Source organism: Maylandia zebra, linkage group LG9 (genome assembly GCF_041146795.1).
Source record: "Maylandia zebra isolate NMK-2024a linkage group LG9, Mzebra_GT3a, whole genome shotgun sequence".
In the NCBI taxonomy this organism is placed as follows: Eukaryota; Metazoa; Chordata; class Actinopteri; order Cichliformes; family Cichlidae; genus Maylandia; species Maylandia zebra.
Genome location: NC_135175.1, coordinates 7174760 through 7192237, shown reverse-complemented (window position 1 = coordinate 7192237; position 17478 = coordinate 7174760). Strand labels below are relative to the sequence as shown.

Sequence of the window (17478 nt, the reverse complement as noted above, 5' to 3'; positions counted from 1 at the left end):
AAAAGACACTTTCTAGTGTTTAAAAAACTATCATCCGATTTCTTTGGGCTGACTCTGTAACGTCTTTTAAAGGTATCAAATTTGAAATTGAATTGAAATTTGTTTTTATTTTATTTACTACGAATGAGCTTCAGTGTTGGTGATATATTATGCATCCTACATTAAACGAGACACGTCTCCCGATAGGAAAGCACCCAACAGTCCTGAAAGCTTTTCGGTTTTTTTTATTTTTTATTTTTTTGTTGTGTTTTTTCATTTGAGGAAACAAGAAAAGGGAAAACGAAACCTACAAAGACAGCGAGAGAGAGCTGATGGCAGCTGACACTAAAGAGATACTCCACCTCCACAGACACGCCACACTTCCTGTGTTTACTTCGTTCTAAACACAATCCACGAAGCTTCATACATCAGACAGTCTGCGGGGCGCCACAATGAAGACACGACGGTGCGCTTAAGCTTCCGACTCAATTTCATAAGGCAGGTAACGCGTGGTTTCTGTCACTCAAAGAAGTAACTCCTGTTATTCAGCGAAACTCTATTTTTCTTTTCTTTAGCAGCTGAATATTTGGCAGATAGCTAGTTATAGCTCTACAGCTACTGTTTTTTGTTTGTTTGTTTGTTTGTTTGTTTTATTTTTCTAGGCACCTATTCTAAATTTGCATGTTTGGATCGTAATACGGTTTATTTTTTATGTATTTATTTCAAATGTTGCATGGGGTTTGCATTAATGCACATGTGTATGATTTTCATCGAATAATGTGAGCTGAACTCTTTATCGCAGCATCATAATGCTAATAATAGTTATAATAATGGGCAGTTGTTGTTTTATAAATGTATAATAAGGTTCAAGCTTTCCTGGGGGGGCTTCCCAGCTTTACTGCGAAACTCCCTTCTTTTGCTTGGAAAACAGCCCTGTGAAGCCCCTCCCAGTTGTGTGTTCAGCCAGCTGTATCAAAGCTTCACTTCTTAAGTGTAGTTTCACTGCACGTCCTGCTCCCCACGTGAACCTTCCCTGTCATGAACGATCCGCTTGCTTATACAATTCAAGTCAGCACGGAAACAGTCCCCACACTGACCTCCTGATGTTTGATTTTAGATGGAGCTGGACAAACGGAGCATTAACATGGATTACAAATATGATTCGGGAATAGAACTGCTCTTGACTCACATGAATTTAGAGGACATTATTAACGCTGCAGAGACTCTATATCGGCTCGAGGAAGAGGAGGAAGACGAAATCTTGTCGTTAGAAGACGAAGAAGGACTTTCCCAGGAGGAGATGGATGAGAATGAGGAGGCAGGGGAGGTGGTGGTTTTGGGGAGTGAGCAGAAGGACTACGCTAATGGAGTTCGATATGGGACTGTGACAGAGGTCCTGTCCTTTGTCAACCTCCTGTCCAGCATGCAGACGGCAGCCTTGCCAAACCTGCCAGAGGAAATGGGAGTCCTCCTAAATAAGGTGAGAATCTTGTTGTTTTTTCTTTTTTTAATCTTCAACATAACCTGAATGTTTAGTTGATGTGGTCAGCCTAGAAAAACTTGCATAATTTTCTTTTTTTTTCCTTCCTAAAAACAAATAGAAGGACATGGCTGTGAAAAAAGGCCGCTACCAGATTAACATGGACGTTCTCCTGTTTCCATGGAAATTGACCTACAAGAATCATGGGTCTGGCCTCGTGCCTAAGGGCTCATTTGGGAAAGTCCACTTGGCTCAGGACACCACCACCAGGAAGAGAATGGCCTGCAAACTGGTGAGTCTTCCTGATCGGTGACTAGAAATCCCGCCTGTGCTTGACTTCTCGACAGCTCTTGACCTGCGTGCCAAATATTTAACCTGCCAAATACTGCTTGTTCACAGTCCAATTACTCCTCTGTTTGTACAAAGATTGTTGGTGCCAGCGTGACATTTGCTATGTTTACTGGGTGAAAGAGGAACAGGGTTGCTGAATGAAGAACTATTTGTTCTTGTAACAAACTTACAACATGGGCTGGGATTAATGTAAGACTGGAATTTCAACAATAACTTCCCACAGCTCCTCTGGATGTTTGTGACAGGGTCAGATTCATTAAAGACACATGTAAAAACCACACATGCTGCTTCTATCTGGGCAGACCTATGCTTGAGAAAGAGGAGGGAGGGAGGCAGCGTGCTTACGCTGTTGTATGGAAAATATTGACAAATGAGGAAGGAGTACTTTCCTCTCTAGTCAGGTGTCATCGTCAGAATACTATGTTGACACAGTGTTGTTTTTTTCACGCTGCTGTGAAGGATTTACTGGAAATAGTTTGCAATAAGGGCTTGGAGTTAGGATGTCCTTATCTGCTTAAAACAATGCCATCATCAGATAATAATTACTGAGAAATTATTCCTTTAAAGAAACAACTTTAAAATTATCACTGACAAACTAATAACAATAGATTTCTTAAAGCACAAAAAACAGGATAACAGTATGTTACTATGTCAGCTAATCTGTTAAATACAGAAAGAGTCAGTGTCCTTGTGAAGTATGTATTAAATGTATATTTTATTTGCAGAACTAACTGAGCTGAACTACCCGATTAGGCTGTCAGGGTAAAAAAACAATAATTATAATAAAAATGAACCATTAATTGTAGTTCCTTAAATCGCCACTTGAGGCAGGGTCCAAAACTTCAGCATTTTATATGTATGTAGCACATTTTGCTCTCACACTGTGTGGTGGTTAGCACTGTGGATTCCTGGGTTCAAATCCACCGGCCGGCTGGGGCCTTTCTGTGTGGAGTTGGGATGGGCTCCAGATAAACCACAATACAGAAGTGGAAGAAAATATATGGACAGATCTAAGTATGCATTTTACCGAGCTAGCTAGCTCTACCAATAACTGATAAATCCTCTGTGCACTGTCAAATAAAGCCACCCTTGCCAATAAAAATGCAAAATGTGAAAAGTCAGTTTGTTGTCACTGTAAGCAAACACGGATCCATTTGGCCAGCAGTCCCCAGGATGTCTCATTTAGCTCATTGGCTTCATATTTAACAGTCAAATGCAATGGTGTCACCGAGCCTTTTAACTCACTCCAAGAAATAAGATGAACATGTTTCCCAAAACGGTGGGCTATTTGTGATCATGTGTCTTATCTCCCTCGCTAGATCCCCATGGAGAACTTCAAAGCCGCTGATGTAGAGTTTCAGGCCCGCTTTCACCATGAGAACATCGCCGAGCTGTACGGCGTTCTGCTCTGGAACCAGAGCATCCACCTGTTCATGGAGGCCGGCGAAGGCGGCTCTGTGCTGGAGAAACTGGACAGCTGCGGACCGATGAGAGAGTTCGAAATCATCTGGGTGACCAAGCAAGTCCTGCGGGGCTTGGAGTACCTGCACTCACACAACGTCATTCACCATGACATCAAACGTAAGCATAAAAGATGTGTGTCACTTACTCTTGATGGATGTGCTCCATGGTATTGAACAAGTACATAGGTTACAGGAAATTATGCAATTACAGTTTGTATCTTCTATGCGTCAAATTCAAGCCACAGACGGATATTGCTCTTGTAAATAACTCAATTCGCTGAAAAGAATGAATCAGTGAACAGCCACAAACCAAGCAGATCATAGGAATCTGATAGATTGACTAATGCTTTTTCAGTAATTCTTCAAAGGTAGCCTGGTCACAGTGACTGGTAGCTATCATGACAGATCACACAAATACGCCCTAGTTACTGCAGGTGGAGCTCAGCTGAGGAACCACAGCAGTGCTGCTGGGATCAAAGCATTCTGCAGAGCTGTCTGTCAGCCTCACTGCTTAAAGGCTCGCTGGCTGTCTGGAAATTCCAGCCTGCTTCTCATGCTCAGTCAGGGTTACAATTATGGTCCAGAGAGGCAAGTGACTTATTAAAATGACCATTCTGGCCCTCTGACAAGCTGCGGTTCTTAGCATTTCCTGCCTGCAGTCAAAATATGTAATTAAACCTTGGTGACATTTTAGGGACAAGGATGAGTCTCTTCGTGGCAATTTCCTTCGTCAAAGCCTGTGACCTACTTATCGTTTTCATGCTTAAGATCAATACAGACTCAGTGGACCTGAAACTGAAATCTTATCAGTTCAAGCACCAACTTGAATCACACCTCCTTCCTTTTCATCTCTCCACAGCCAGCAACATTGTCCTGATGTCAGACAAAGCAGTCCTAGTGGACTTTGGGCTGACAGTGCAGATGACAGATGATGTATACATTCCCAGAGATCTGAGAGGAACAGAGGTAAGGAAATAAGCCGCTCCTCCTTAAAAGATGTAAGTGTAGCCCTGTAATGAATGCGGGCCTTCTGTTTTGAGTAATTGCTCTCCGATCAATGCTTGCTTTTCTTTTGCTGATCTGGAGCGTGTGTTGACACGTGACTCACACTAGACTTCCCTAGGGATTTTAGCAAATTAGTCCCACGACTTGTCAGCACTTGTGTGCTTTTCCAAAATGATTACAGAGTCAGTGACTGGCAAGCATTAATTTAGAGCAGTCAGTGCACTCATTGGCCTCACAGCCACTATTAATAGCTTGCTGATGCTCAGGGCTTTCAGCTCTTTAAGTTGTTTTTTTTTTTAGGATGAAGATTTTGCACACACCTTCTCACCCACTGGTCCTTGCTTTCCCATGCTTGTGTGACAGTCTATATAGTTCTGTGTACATGCACCCCCGGGCCTCTCAAGTGCTTGTGGAAAGTCCCAGAGCAGACACCCAGGAGTAATAATAAGAGAGGCACAGCCTGTGCGTATTTACAGGCACAGCCTGTAAATATGCTGGGCTGCTCAGGGTTACATGAACATGGGAGTGCAAGCTGGAATTTCCAGCAGAAAGACACAAAGAGATGAACTCTGGTGTGTTTACCTTTCACCCTCCAAAGGCCAACACACTTCTGCACTTCCCTTACCTTTTTTCATGCGCAGCGTGGGTCTGCAGGTTGCTTGTTTGGTTGCAGGCAGAAAACCCCTTTTACACTAACAACAGGTCACTTCCTGTTTGTTGTGTCTCGCTGACACGGAGAATTTGACTGTCGCACTGAATAAAAAGGGAACTTGTTTCTCTCTCTCTCTCTCTGCCATTCTGATCTGCAGCCATGTTAAAAGTCACCCACTAAACATCCCCTGTCTTTCTTTCAGATGTATATGAGTCCAGAGTTGGTTCTGTGTCGAGGACACAGCACCAAGACAGACATCTACAGCCTGGGCACCACCATCATTCACATGCAGACCGGTAGTCCTCCCTGGGTCAGGAGATACCCACGCACTGCATATCCATCCTACCTGTACATTGTAAGTACTGCACATGAAAATCACATCATAGGGAAATGAACGCAACCAGAATGGTTGGTGCAGATATTTGTGGTCCTCACAGGATGAATTTGTGATATTGGGAGGAAAAGGGCATGTTTGAATTTGCGCACCAGAGACGTCTGATGACCCTAAAGTTGGATGCTGATGTTTGCCTTATTTGGAAACGTCGGTATCTCTTAAGTTTCAGTGCTCTGATTTATGACCAAGTACTTTCCCATCAGCATGAGCTGACCTTTATGCTTAATGCTAGATTGCATGATAGTAAATCATTTTGTAGATAAACTGTGAAAGGTTTCCCATGAAATAGTTATTACACAGCAAATTAGTACATCACTTAATTTTGTTTTTGTTTGTTTTCATTTCTTGATTTTTCTTTTTTCCTAAAATTGCTCTTAAAAAAACAACAACAACCCCACTGTATGCTACCTGCACCTCAGTGGCTGGTGCACACTGAATAGCACTGAGTATGTTGGGCCAACACAGACCTAAAAGGAAAGAGACAATTAGGAAAAACAAGTCCTTTAGTGTTAATGTTGCTCTTTCCTAGCTGCAGGTATAAATCCTCCTTGGTTACCAATTACCATTGGAGACATATGCCTCTGTTACATGCCTCAGCAGAGACAGTCCTGTGTTGTTAGTATCCTGCGAGTCAAATAGTGACACACTTACCGCACACAACATGCTCACGCCCTTCGCAGTCAAGATTGCCAGGCGATAAAGAGGATGTTTGCAGTGGGTGACCTGTGGCTTATTTAGTCATTCACCACTCTAAAAGCGTTCCATTACATGGGCTCTTTCCATTTTAGCTAGTCCCATTTCTGTTTTTAAAATGATTATCAGCTTCTTTGCTCTGGCCGTTTACTCACTTCCACTTGAAACTGCCGTCATGGAGAAGTAGCATTACAGGGCCAAGTCACTTGTACGGGCTGAGCTTTGCAGCTGCTCCTTGTTCCTGTTTATTGTAACCATACTGCTTTTACAAACCACTGCTCACATGGCCACTGAAAAAAAAGGGCAGCTTCGGTTCTGCATAGCTGTTTTTTTCTTGAGTTATTTGGAAGTGCTAGCTTTGTTTTTCTCTTCTTTAATGACAGTCTATCTGTCTCCAAACAGATCCACAAGCAGGCCCCTCCTTTGGAGGACATTGCGGAGGACTGCAGCCCAGTTATGCGGTCCTTCCTGGAACGAGCCCTAGAGAGGAACCCTGCGCTGCGGAGCTCGGCATCTGAGCTACTAAAGGATGACGCCATCAACCCTCCTAGAGAGGATCAGCCGCGTTGCTGGAGTCTTGACTCGGCCCTGGAAGAGGCCACCCACACCTTGCTACGGCAGCAGAGTCAGCACCACGACACCACGCAGGGTAAAGCCTTTAGTGCCGAGCTCAGTTTGTTCTCTGTTATTAATAATAAGCTGGCTACTTAACGTTAACATTTACCTCGTCTTCTCTGCAGAATCCTCTCTGTACTCTGAAGGTTCTGGACACATCAGGAGGAAGGGCTCGCTGTACATTGACCTAGGGGCCTTGTCGGGTTACTCTAAACTGGTGACGGGACCGCCTTCCTCAGAGTATGGCTAACAAATGACCAGACAACACCATTTATAAGACTGAACTGTTCTTAAAGCCACATAAATGGCTGAGACTCGTGGACAGCTATAGCCAACATGACTCGTAATGATGTAAAACAGCAAGTGTGACTTGGAATGAATGGGTCCAGTTCGGCCTGAAATAGAAAACGCTGCAGGACAGTGTTTGGATGCATTGTGAATAAATAAGCATTATACTCTACATATAATTTCCCACACTTCTTTTGTGGGATGTTTGTACTTTATTTCAGTTTGGGTTCATGGTGATAAATGCACGCTGTTTTCTTTTCTCCTAAAACCTTCTGAAAAAAGTTATTGTATCATTTGAGTTACTTAAAGTGTAAGCTGTGTCTTAAAGTATGTGTGTAAACATGTATGATGTGTAGTTCTTTTCGAACGTCCTCCTGTTAATTCCCGTGGAATATTCTTGGCAACACTGTGCTTTGCAAAATGAAGCTTCTGTGGAATGAATGCGATGAGTGATTTTGTTTTATGTTCTGTACATCCACTGAGATGAAGCATGCGCTGCTTTATACTGAAAGGGAAAAAAAGCAAGTGATTTATTTCTGTTTTCTTTTGTAATAAGTGTAAAAGTTACCCAGAGTTTTTAAAGTGTCATTCTGCAATAAATGCAATAAACTCAAAAATCCTATGGTCTGTGTGTATGTCACTGCAGCCTTGGCTTTAGCAGCTATTCGTTTTTGAAATTGCTTGGGGAGATTCCTGGAAAGGAAACTGAAAACTTGAGTATATCACTATGTTTCAAAAACATGCAATAAATTATACAGTTAAACATTCAACAATATGTGCAATACTAGTCCAGCCTTTTCAGTCTGGACCAAAATTGAGGTCAGGACTCTGTGCAGGCCAGCCAAGTTCTTCCACACCAACCCTTCTCATACATGTCTTTATGGAGCATGTTGGAACAGGAAGCAGCCATCCCCAAACTGTTCCCACAAAGTTGGGAAATTCTCCAAAATGTCTCAGTATGCTGAAGGGACTGAGCCCAACTCCTTAAAAACAACCCAACACCATTATTCCCCTCCACCAAACTCTACACTTGGTGTTCTCCTGGCAATTGCCAAATCCAGGCCAAACCCAGGTTGGATTGCCAGATGAAGAAGTACGATGAAGTATGAAGAAGTACGATTCATCACTCCAGAGAACACATCTCCGCTGTTCGAGTGGCAGCGTGCTTTACACCAATGTATTGCTTTGCATTGCTTGGTGATATAAGGCTTGGATGCAGCTTCACTTCTCTTTTGAGTTCCCAACTCTCAGAGAAAGCCCATATTTCATGCCTCGCTAAAACAAAAACATTATGCACCGTCAATGAACATGAAGCAGCAACTGAAATTTGTCAAATCAAAGATTTATTTAATTTAATAATTCATCATAAAGGAAAATGTGATCAGTACAAATCAAATTTATATCAAGTAAACCAGACCAGATTCCACTGAATTTAATATTTTACATTGTAATTATGAAACAAAATTTACATGTAATTAAATAAGATAAACTCAGCATTTTGGGCACTTTGCGAGTGTGTGTTTCTGCTGAAAGCAACAATAATTTACTTCTGTTTTCTTTAGTATTAAGTGTAGAAATTACCAAGAGTTTTCAAAATGTCATTCTGCAATAAATGCAATGAACTCAAAAATCCCAAATTGTCTGTGTATATGTCACTGCAGCCATAACTCGTTAGCTGCTATTCATTTTTGAACTCACTAAGGGAGATTCCTGGAAAGGTGAATGAAATTCAAAACTTGAGTATGTCAGTATGTTTCACATTCAGTCAGCTGACTGCCTCTACTTTCTTTTTCTTACAACCGTTAACCGTCACCACTCCCACGTCTGCAGGAGCTCCTGGTGCTGGGCTGACAGTTTTTTTTAGAATGAGCAACAGACGGGAGGCATTACTGAGAATCGGTTTATTAAAATCATGACTGTTAGCGCTAACATTTGATACCTGAATGTTACCTGTATGTTACATCTGTACTAATGGAAAAATGCAAATAATGTGCAGAAAAAACACAAGCATTCCATCAGAGATGAAACATTTAACACCCAATGACATATAGCCTTAGATCACTGTAATTAGTTCAGATATCAAGGTGGTCTACTGAAATCATGAATGTAATTCTGTTGCAACTTTTCTATTTGGCTTTTTGGGGTAAGACAACCCATTTACCAGTGAAACCTAGATTCTGATTATACAACAGAGTATAAATGGGCTCTAACAAACACTTCCCTCTTTTCTGCCATAGATTCTTCATGACGTTAGCAAAGTTTGGAATAATGACATCAGCATAAGAACACATAACCCACGTGCAGAGAAGGGTAGTAACTGATTACATTTACGTAGCTACATTTACTTGTAACGTTTTAGAAAAAAATAACTTTTAGGAGTAATTTTACTACACTGTGCTTTTAACTGTTACTTGAGTAATATTCTTACTTGAGAAAAAATTCTGACGACTCTACTCAGTGTGAGTAACTCCAGGGAATGAATGATAAACACGTTTTAACCAAAAATGCATGAGACACAGACACAAACCTACAATCGTACATAAGGTTTGTTGTTTTTATGTTATTCTATCTGCTGAGCCTATTGTGCCATTTGGAGAAGTAAAGTAGCACCATAGGTAATACCTACTCTAAATATTAGTTTAATAAGGATTTGGAAAAGTGTTTCCTCTGCTTAGATTTATTATTTTGTAATCATGTTATTTATAGTATTTAATAGTATTTTTTTTTTTTGCTTTTAAAATACCCAAACTTGCACAAAACTACATTTTTGTCTGTCTGATTATCTCATTTTTAAACATTAAATCAGATGCTATGATCAGTTACTCAAGTAGCCTTTTTTACAAAAAACGTTTTTACTCTTACTTAAGTAATTTCTTGGATGGCTGCTTTTTACTTTTACCTGAGTAAAACTACCATGAAGTAGTGCCAATATTACTTGATTACAATTTTGGCTACTCTACCCCCCTCTGCTCACGTGAGATGAAAGGTCAGAGTTCATACTGCTCTTGTTGAGGTTCCTGTTTATTATCCTTAGCTTTTGCTTTTTCTGTGCCTCTTATTGGTAATCATACATTTTTCTTGTAAATCCTCAGTTCTTGTTTTTCTGAGTGTTAGTCTTTATTCATGTGCCTCCTTTGTTCCCCGCTATCTGCTTCTTTCATTTTGAGTTTGCTCTTGGTCCCCCTTTAGGTTTACTTCCTGTTTTATTTTGAAGGTTATGTGGAGATATTACTACCTTTTCACCTGCCTTAGCAGAACGGCATTGAAAGACTGCCGACTCTACAGAACTCCCCGACCAGGCCTTTAACTAGAACAATTCCTGTTTCAGCATTTTGTACCAACTTCCAGCAAGTTTTAGACCAGATTTTAAGATCTTTTAAAATTACTTTGATGGTCCTTAATCACCTTGTTTCTAACTACAACTCTGCACTATCATTATCATTATTATGGCTTTTACACATTAGAAGGGTAGTGATTGATGGGGACTGCAAACCAGGAAGAGAGAGAAAATCCACCTGCAATTACAGACATGAGTGCAAATATGAACTTGCTGGACTTTATGAATGTCCAAATGCACAACAATCCATGCAATAGAGGTGGCTGGATCAATCCAAATATCAACACTTCTAACGTTTCTGTACTCTAAGTTCAGTATGTAGCCCTCTGAAGTGTGTTCACTAAATTATCCTTTTATAAAAAGAAAAAACGAAATATTTAATACGCAATATGAAAAATGTCTGAACCTTTTTTGGTTGACTGTCATATCTATTTTATTTATCCCTCATGACTCATTTAAACAACAGAAGTGAAGCCGAAGGTCTTTATGAAGTCCCATGTTTGAAATACATGAACAACAAAACTCAGCTGGAAGGTGTGTTTTGTTCTATTACCTTATTATTGTGGAAAATAAAAACCAAAGTGATTTAGTGCTCTTTAAAATGTGTTCAGAATTAGCAAATTGGTGATCCCATAAATCATGACACAACGCTCTCCCTTATAAACACTACCTCTGTAGATCATCAGTATGGGTATCAGTGTTGGTATCAGCAATACTGACCTAGTATTTACTGGTTATCGGCTTGATACCAACATTTGCACTATCCCACAGCACTAACATGCAAAACTTGTCGAAACCTTTCAGTCTGGACCAAAATTAAAAGGTGATTACAGAGTATGAAACATCAGCTTTCTCTCACTGAAACAACTCTTTTGAATTCCCAGTTGACTTTCTAACTCTCAGTTTTCCCACATTTCAGCAAATCTGATCAGATTTACCCAGCACTAATCACTCTACATGAATCACAACTGCATGACTAGAAATGCTCATGCCGCATTTTCTACAATATTTCAGCAGTAAACAGCGATAAAAAAAAGTTTTAAAAAAACCCAAACTAGCTTTTTCATTGGAAGCCTCTTCATGTGGGTTTTCCTGAATTCCCCAATCTAGCAGCTAGATCACAGAGATCAAACGTGAATCAAGCTGTAGCAAAGTTCGCCACTAGACAACTTTTATTTGTTCATATTTAGTCATGGGCAGTATCTGCTACTGAATTTGCATCAGGGAAACCCGTGTGGTGTGAAGTGTTGTGTCCTATCTGCAGCCCGGGCCCACTCTTCCTCTTTCTATAAGCGTCACATGTGAGTGGGCGGTGAACTCAGCCCAGAGACGTGCCTGTCAAGCCGAAATGAAAGTTGCAGTATTTACTGTCACGGTCACGGTTTCCACTGAGCGTTGCAGACAGATACTGCCACCTGCCGGCAGCCTTCATAAGTACTAGAACGAGATCTCGACATGTGCTGCTGTAGGCTCACTGAACACTTAAAAAACTGAGGATTTCTTTCTCTCTGGTGCCCTCGTGTGCCTCCTGGTCTCGAGAACGTGTAATGCTGCAAGAAAGAAGAATAGACTTGATTTGCTGCCCTCTCCACGTCTGTTCCTCATATACACTGCAAAGCTTGCAGACTTATTAGAGTTCAGCGAGGGAGGAAAACTAGTCAGGACATGAAGTGGCAAAAAATATTATTGATCTGCACATAAGCATGGAAGCTTTTATGGTTTCTTCAAAGTTTTTAGAGAAAATGAAAACAAAAATACTTTAAAAAGTAGTTAAGACTGTGATTAGATCTAATGTTTGTCTTCAAATATTTTACCTACCAGCGTACAAAGACGGCAGCACGACTGACTGTGGATACGTTGTTTTTACCTCCACACACCACACGTTTCACGTCTACGTGTACTACCTTACTGAGAATCCGACATGCTGCAAAGCGGCACCAGGCTGATTCAGCACTTCAAAAGTCTGGAGATGCCGGGGATTGAACCCGGGGCCTCATACATGCAAAGCATGCGCTCTACCACTGAGCTACATCCCCTATTGCAAAATGACCGTGAGGCCAGCTGTTGAACGCATCCTGTGTATTAAAGAAATAATCATTAAAGTATACTTAAAGTGTGTTTTACACCAGCAGATATTTAACTTCATGTAATATGCTGTAACCGACTGTAATCTGCCACAGCGCTCTTCTTTTCAACGTCCTGTTTTGTGCCTTGCTCTTTTGAATAGTAACATAAACATATTTTACATATTTTAGTCACAGAACGTGAATCACTCTCAATCAGTGGCTGCTGCCTTGTCAGTTTTACCAGTGACAACGAGGGGTCGTAATAATATAAGCACAGTAACGGGCACTTAAATATGAAAATATATTTATAAAGAAAAAATAGTTTTAAGAATAAATTATCGAATAACTGCTTGAAATGACTCGACGGTGACATCTGTTAGTAAGATGAGGCAGTGCAACGAGTGTGAGTGTTACGGGGCTCCACGGCAGTCAGAACACTTTAGGTTTGTCATGCTCTACCGTAATTGGCTAAGACATTTAAACGATTTAAAAAGCAGTACGGCCTCCATTCCCAATCAAAGTATATATATCATTTAAAATGACATTTCATTTTTTTGTATTTGTCAAAAGTGTCCACATATATTTTTGATAACATGTCCATGTTTTGTTTGTTTTGTTTTTAACTTAAGCAGTAATGTTACTTGTTTCAGTTAATGCTGACAACATTTAGCCTCTAGTGGCTCTAAATGGCTTTTATGATGCGTTCCTGAATAAGTCAGGAGTTCCCAGTCAGAATTTGATTCTGGAATGTCCCTTCAACTCAGATTTCCCACTCAGAAAGCTGTCAGCAACCCCCAGCAATAGTAAACAACAATAAAACTGTAAAATTTTAACCTATACTGCCACTGTTGTGTATTTGGGAGTCACTAAACAAGCCGTACACAGAGGACTGACCAGGCTCTGTCCATGAATGTGCTGCATGGAGAAAGATAAGAAAGACAGGAGAGGAAGAAGAGAGGTTAGATTTAAGGTAAGGATGTTCAGTGGGATTTGATCAAAGGAAAGTGGGGTATGCTTTGTTGTTGAAATGTTGCCTGAAGATCCTCTGAGGGTTAGTGCAGGATAAACAGGTTAGCTTACTGTACTGTGATGGATTTAAAGTAAAGCACTGTGTTGAACTGGTGCACAGCAGCTGTGGTGTTCATGGTCATGGATCATGTGATTCCAGATGTGCATCAAGCGATGGTGGTATAGTGGTAAGCATAGCTGCCTTCCAAGCAGTTGACCCGGGTTCGATTCCCGGCCATCGCAGTTTCCTTTTTCCAAAGAACAATAATGGAGGAAAGGCAATTTATATCAGAGATAAGACAATATATAGTGTGGAGTAAGTGGCTGTTACTTAGATCTCTTACTAAAGTTCTCATGTTATGTTTCTTTTGCTTACATGTGCACTCAAAGTTACCCTTTACAAACAACTCCCTTTCTGTAGGCAAAACTAAACACGCTGCAAATTGACTGTTGAAAGAGTGGACTACAGCTTTGGAAGCAGGTATTTTCAGATTATAATAATATTAATAGTGGATTAAATGTTTGGAAAAGGGGGCTCAGTTGTCATCACAACGGAGAGAAAGAAACACGTATTAACTGATGCACTCTTCTCCTTCTCCTACCTTCTTTTAAACTCTCCTCTCTGCCCAGATGTAGTCACACGTGGAGGCCACACTGCTGAGTCAGCAGGCAAGTTTTAGATGTATTCAAAGCGGTGCCTTTATAGTGGCGAGCATAGCTGCCTTCCCAGTGTGTGATGTGGGTTTGTTTCCCAGCCAAGGAGAGAGCTTTGGAGAGAGCACACCAAAATCATTAAGGGGGTGTGTGGTAAGATGCACAATCTAGTGGATTTTAATACAACTAGTTTTCATCTTTTCTTTTCCATGATGTAAACATCACTCAACACTTCTCTTCTCTTGCCTCGTTGGCTACTTTGCTCCTCCTATTTTCCAGTCTCCTCCTGTCTCAGCTGTTTAAAGACCTGGCTGAAACGCTGGCTGAAGAGAAGCCTGATTCCAGATGCGCATCAGGTGGTATAGTGGTAAGCATAGCTTCCTTCCAAGCAGTTGACCGGGGTTCGATTCCTGGCCATCGCAGCTCTCTTTTTCACACCTTGGCTCATGTAACAACTCAAGACCATCTCCAAAGGGCAAAGCGCCCCACTAGGAATTAAATATCTGGAACGTCCACAGACATCACAAGCAAAGTATAAAGACAGCATAATCAGTGTACTGTCAGTGTGGAGAACAGAAATCAGTCAAGACATATTTTTACTTTTTACTTTGAGTACATTTCAGAGGTGGTACATTTTCACTTTTACTTGAGTAAAGAAGTTCAATAGATACTTCAACTTTTAGCAGAGTGTTTTAATACAGGTTACTTTACTTCTCCTAAGTAAAGAAAGACTACTTTTTCCACCTAGGCAGCTACTTTGGTGAGTGAGCACTTCAGGATTAGTAGGATGTGAGAGAAGATTTTGGTTTCTAACTGAAGCAAGCATCACTCAACACTTCACTTCTCTTTTCTTGCTTTGTTCCTCCTTGTTTCCACTCCCCTCCTCTCTCAGCCGTGTAAAGCCCCGGCTGAAATGCTGCCTGAACAGAAGCCTGATTCCAGATGTGTATCAGGCGATGGTGGTATAGTGGTAAGCATAGCTGCCTTCCAAGCAGTTGACCCGGGTTCGATTCCCGGCCATCGCAGCTCTCTTTTTGTCACAGAACAATAATGGAAGAAAGTCATTTTATATCAAAGATAAGACAATATGTGTAATAAGGGGATATTCCTTAGATCTAATTTCATAATCTTCTCCCATCATTACTACAGTGCGTCATTACAGACCTTTATTACTTCAGAAATGCTTTTATTCTGATCACTCAAGCATGCTTATATGTCCCAGCCCCTCAAACAAGTTAAAGCTATGGCAGTCTGAATGTAACTCACCTGTATGAAGCTTTAGAGCTGCATATATATAATGCCAGAGAGAGCAGAACAGTTACTCTTATGCAAAACATTAAGTCACATGTCAGTCTGCAGTGGTCACAATCTACGAAAAGTGGTCCAAGGAAGAAACAGTGGTGAACCAGCAACAGGGTCATGGGTGGACAAAGCTTACTGATGCTCATGGGGACCCAAGGCTGGCCTCTGTGCTGTGATCCAACAAACAAGCTGCTAAAGGTCAAATTGCAGAAAAGTGTCATGGTAATTCTGATAGAAAAGAGTCAGAATACACAGTGCATCACAGTTTGTTAGTATGGGGCTGCATAGCTGCACAGCAGTCAGGGTTCCCATGGTGACTCATGTCCACCAACAGTAGCGCCAAAAATGGGCACGTGAATATGAGAACTGGACCACAGAGAAATGATGGACCAGGTGGCCTGGTCTAAAGAATCACTTTCTTTTTTACATCAACCTGGATGGTTGCATTGCTTACCTGGGGAACCCCTGGCACCAAGATGCACTAAAGGAGGCCAGCCATCAGGAGGCCAGCCTTGGGTCCTGTCAACCATATGGATTTTACTTTGACACCTACCAAACCATTGTTGCAGAGCACCTTGCCATGGACACAGTATTCCCTGATGGCTGTGGTTTGAGGAGCACCACAATGAGTTTGAGGTGTTGACTTAGCCTCCAAATTCTCCACAGTTGAAATCCAATTGAGCATCTGTGGGATGTGCTGGACAAACAAGTCGGATCCACATAGGTCAGTGATCCCATCTCTCTTATTTGTTGTGCATGTTAAACTGCAGAAATGATGTGGCAGCTTATATGTTGGGTTCCTTTGACCCATGAACATAAGGAGAGTATCTAGTGCAATACAATAAAAGATGAGAGGAAAACAGCAAGTGACATGATTACATTTCTCATTTGAGGCATAAGAAATGCATTGTGTTAGCTCTCATAACAGGAAGAAACTCTGAATCCAGCACACTGCTGTCATGAGAAAACTTGAGCACTTTATCAGCAGATCCCTCTGAGAAAGGATAGCCTCGACTGTATTCAGCAGATCTCAGGGACACATGGATGACCCATGTGTCCCTGAGATCTGCTAAATAATTTAACATTTCAGAATTCTGCTCCTTTGTAAATAGGAATTTTAGTGTCATGATTTCAAATAGTAAATAAATACTTTACACCTACTATGTACTGACACAACAACCTGAAATATGATTTAAAGAACAGGGTGTGCCATTAAGAAGAAAGCTAGCCTAGACCTTCTAAACAGATGACACATGCCACCATGTAGCCCAAATTTACGAATGAGTGTTCATTTAATGTTTCAGCAGTGCTGCCCTAATGCCCTTGCTGTTTTCTAATGTTCTCCTTCAAAGAAAAATAATTTCACTAAAAGACTCCTTCTCCTCAGGGCTGTGGACAATAAATGTTTTTAGATATGTGGGAATCTACACAAAATGAATCCAGCTGGAATGATTTGCAGCTCTACCTAATCTTGTGGCTGCCATTCAGGAACATACCTGATGTAAGCATAATACTGTGCAGCAACATTCAAGATATTTAGCACAGTAGCACAGGGAAAGTTCTGAATGTAGCTTTTTGCAACAGACATGGCCGCCACCATAACGTAGTTTATGTAGATTCAGTCTCGATAAAGATCGGACAAAAACAGAGTCACGTTGTCGGCAGGATTCGAACCTGCGCGGGGAGACCCCAATGGATTTCTAGTCCATCGCCTTAACCACTCGGCCACGACAACTTATACTACGTCACCGTCGTGCATCGCTTCTTCGCTCAGCCGAGCATTAGTGGCTAAGCATCCGTATATCCTCTGTATATTTATTGAACGTCTAATACTTTTTTAGATGAACATCATAAACAAACATATAATGAAATGATAATGGAAGATTAACTCCAGAGTTACTAACAAAAGTCTATATTTGTTTTCTTTTTGCTCCAAAGGTAAAACCTGATGGATGCGGGGTTTTAACATTTTGTTAAAAGTATTTTTAATGCCGATATTTCGATTTATTTGACAACATTGTCGACTATGTATGTAGATAAATACGAAATAAAGAAAGCGCAGATTCCTTTGACTTCCAATACCACAAGATGGCAGTAATTCACATTTCTTAAAAGGTTCCTTTGAAGTACACACAGAACGTCAGATCAAGTATTTACAAGTCTTCCAGAAATGTAAACCGGAGAGCTTTAC

At 41.0% G+C, this 17478-nt stretch overlaps 1 protein-coding gene and 4 non-coding genes across 6 annotated transcripts; 3 read left to right on the top strand and 2 right to left on the bottom strand.

Moving 5' to 3' along the window:
- The first annotated feature begins 263 nt into the window (after positions 1 to 263).
- On the top strand, positions 264 to 7542 carry map3k8 (mitogen-activated protein kinase kinase kinase 8). 2 transcript variants are annotated; one of them, XM_004572271.3, is made up of 8 exons: positions 264 to 481; positions 1097 to 1459; positions 1581 to 1751; positions 3130 to 3391; positions 4133 to 4239; positions 5133 to 5285; positions 6420 to 6666; positions 6758 to 7542. In XM_004572271.3, the coding sequence occupies exons 2-8, from the start codon at positions 1097 to 1099 to the stop codon at positions 6880 to 6882; spliced, it is 1428 nt and encodes a 475-aa protein (XP_004572328.1). In that variant the 5' UTR covers positions 264 to 481; the 3' UTR covers positions 6883 to 7542. The 2 variants fall into 2 exon arrangements, with proteins under 2 accessions (XP_004572328.1, XP_004572327.1); XM_004572270.3 differs by having other exon boundaries at positions 265 to 477.
- A 4679-nt stretch (positions 7543 to 12221) lies between these two features.
- On the bottom strand, positions 12222 to 12293 carry trnaa-ugc (transfer RNA alanine (anticodon UGC)). Its single transcript has one exon. It is a non-coding gene; the product is annotated as a tRNA-Ala (tRNA).
- Positions 12294 to 13502: 1209 nt separating this feature from the next.
- Positions 13503 to 13574, top strand: trnag-ucc (transfer RNA glycine (anticodon UCC)). The gene has a single exon. It is a non-coding gene; the product is annotated as a tRNA-Gly (tRNA).
- A 1364-nt stretch (positions 13575 to 14938) lies between these two features.
- trnag-ucc (transfer RNA glycine (anticodon UCC)) lies at positions 14939 to 15010 on the top strand. Its single transcript has one exon. It is a non-coding gene; the product is annotated as a tRNA-Gly (tRNA).
- A 1930-nt stretch (positions 15011 to 16940) lies between these two features.
- Positions 16941 to 17022, bottom strand: trnas-aga (transfer RNA serine (anticodon AGA)). Its single transcript has one exon. It is a non-coding gene; the product is annotated as a tRNA-Ser (tRNA).
- Positions 17023 to 17478: the final 456 nt, after the last annotated feature.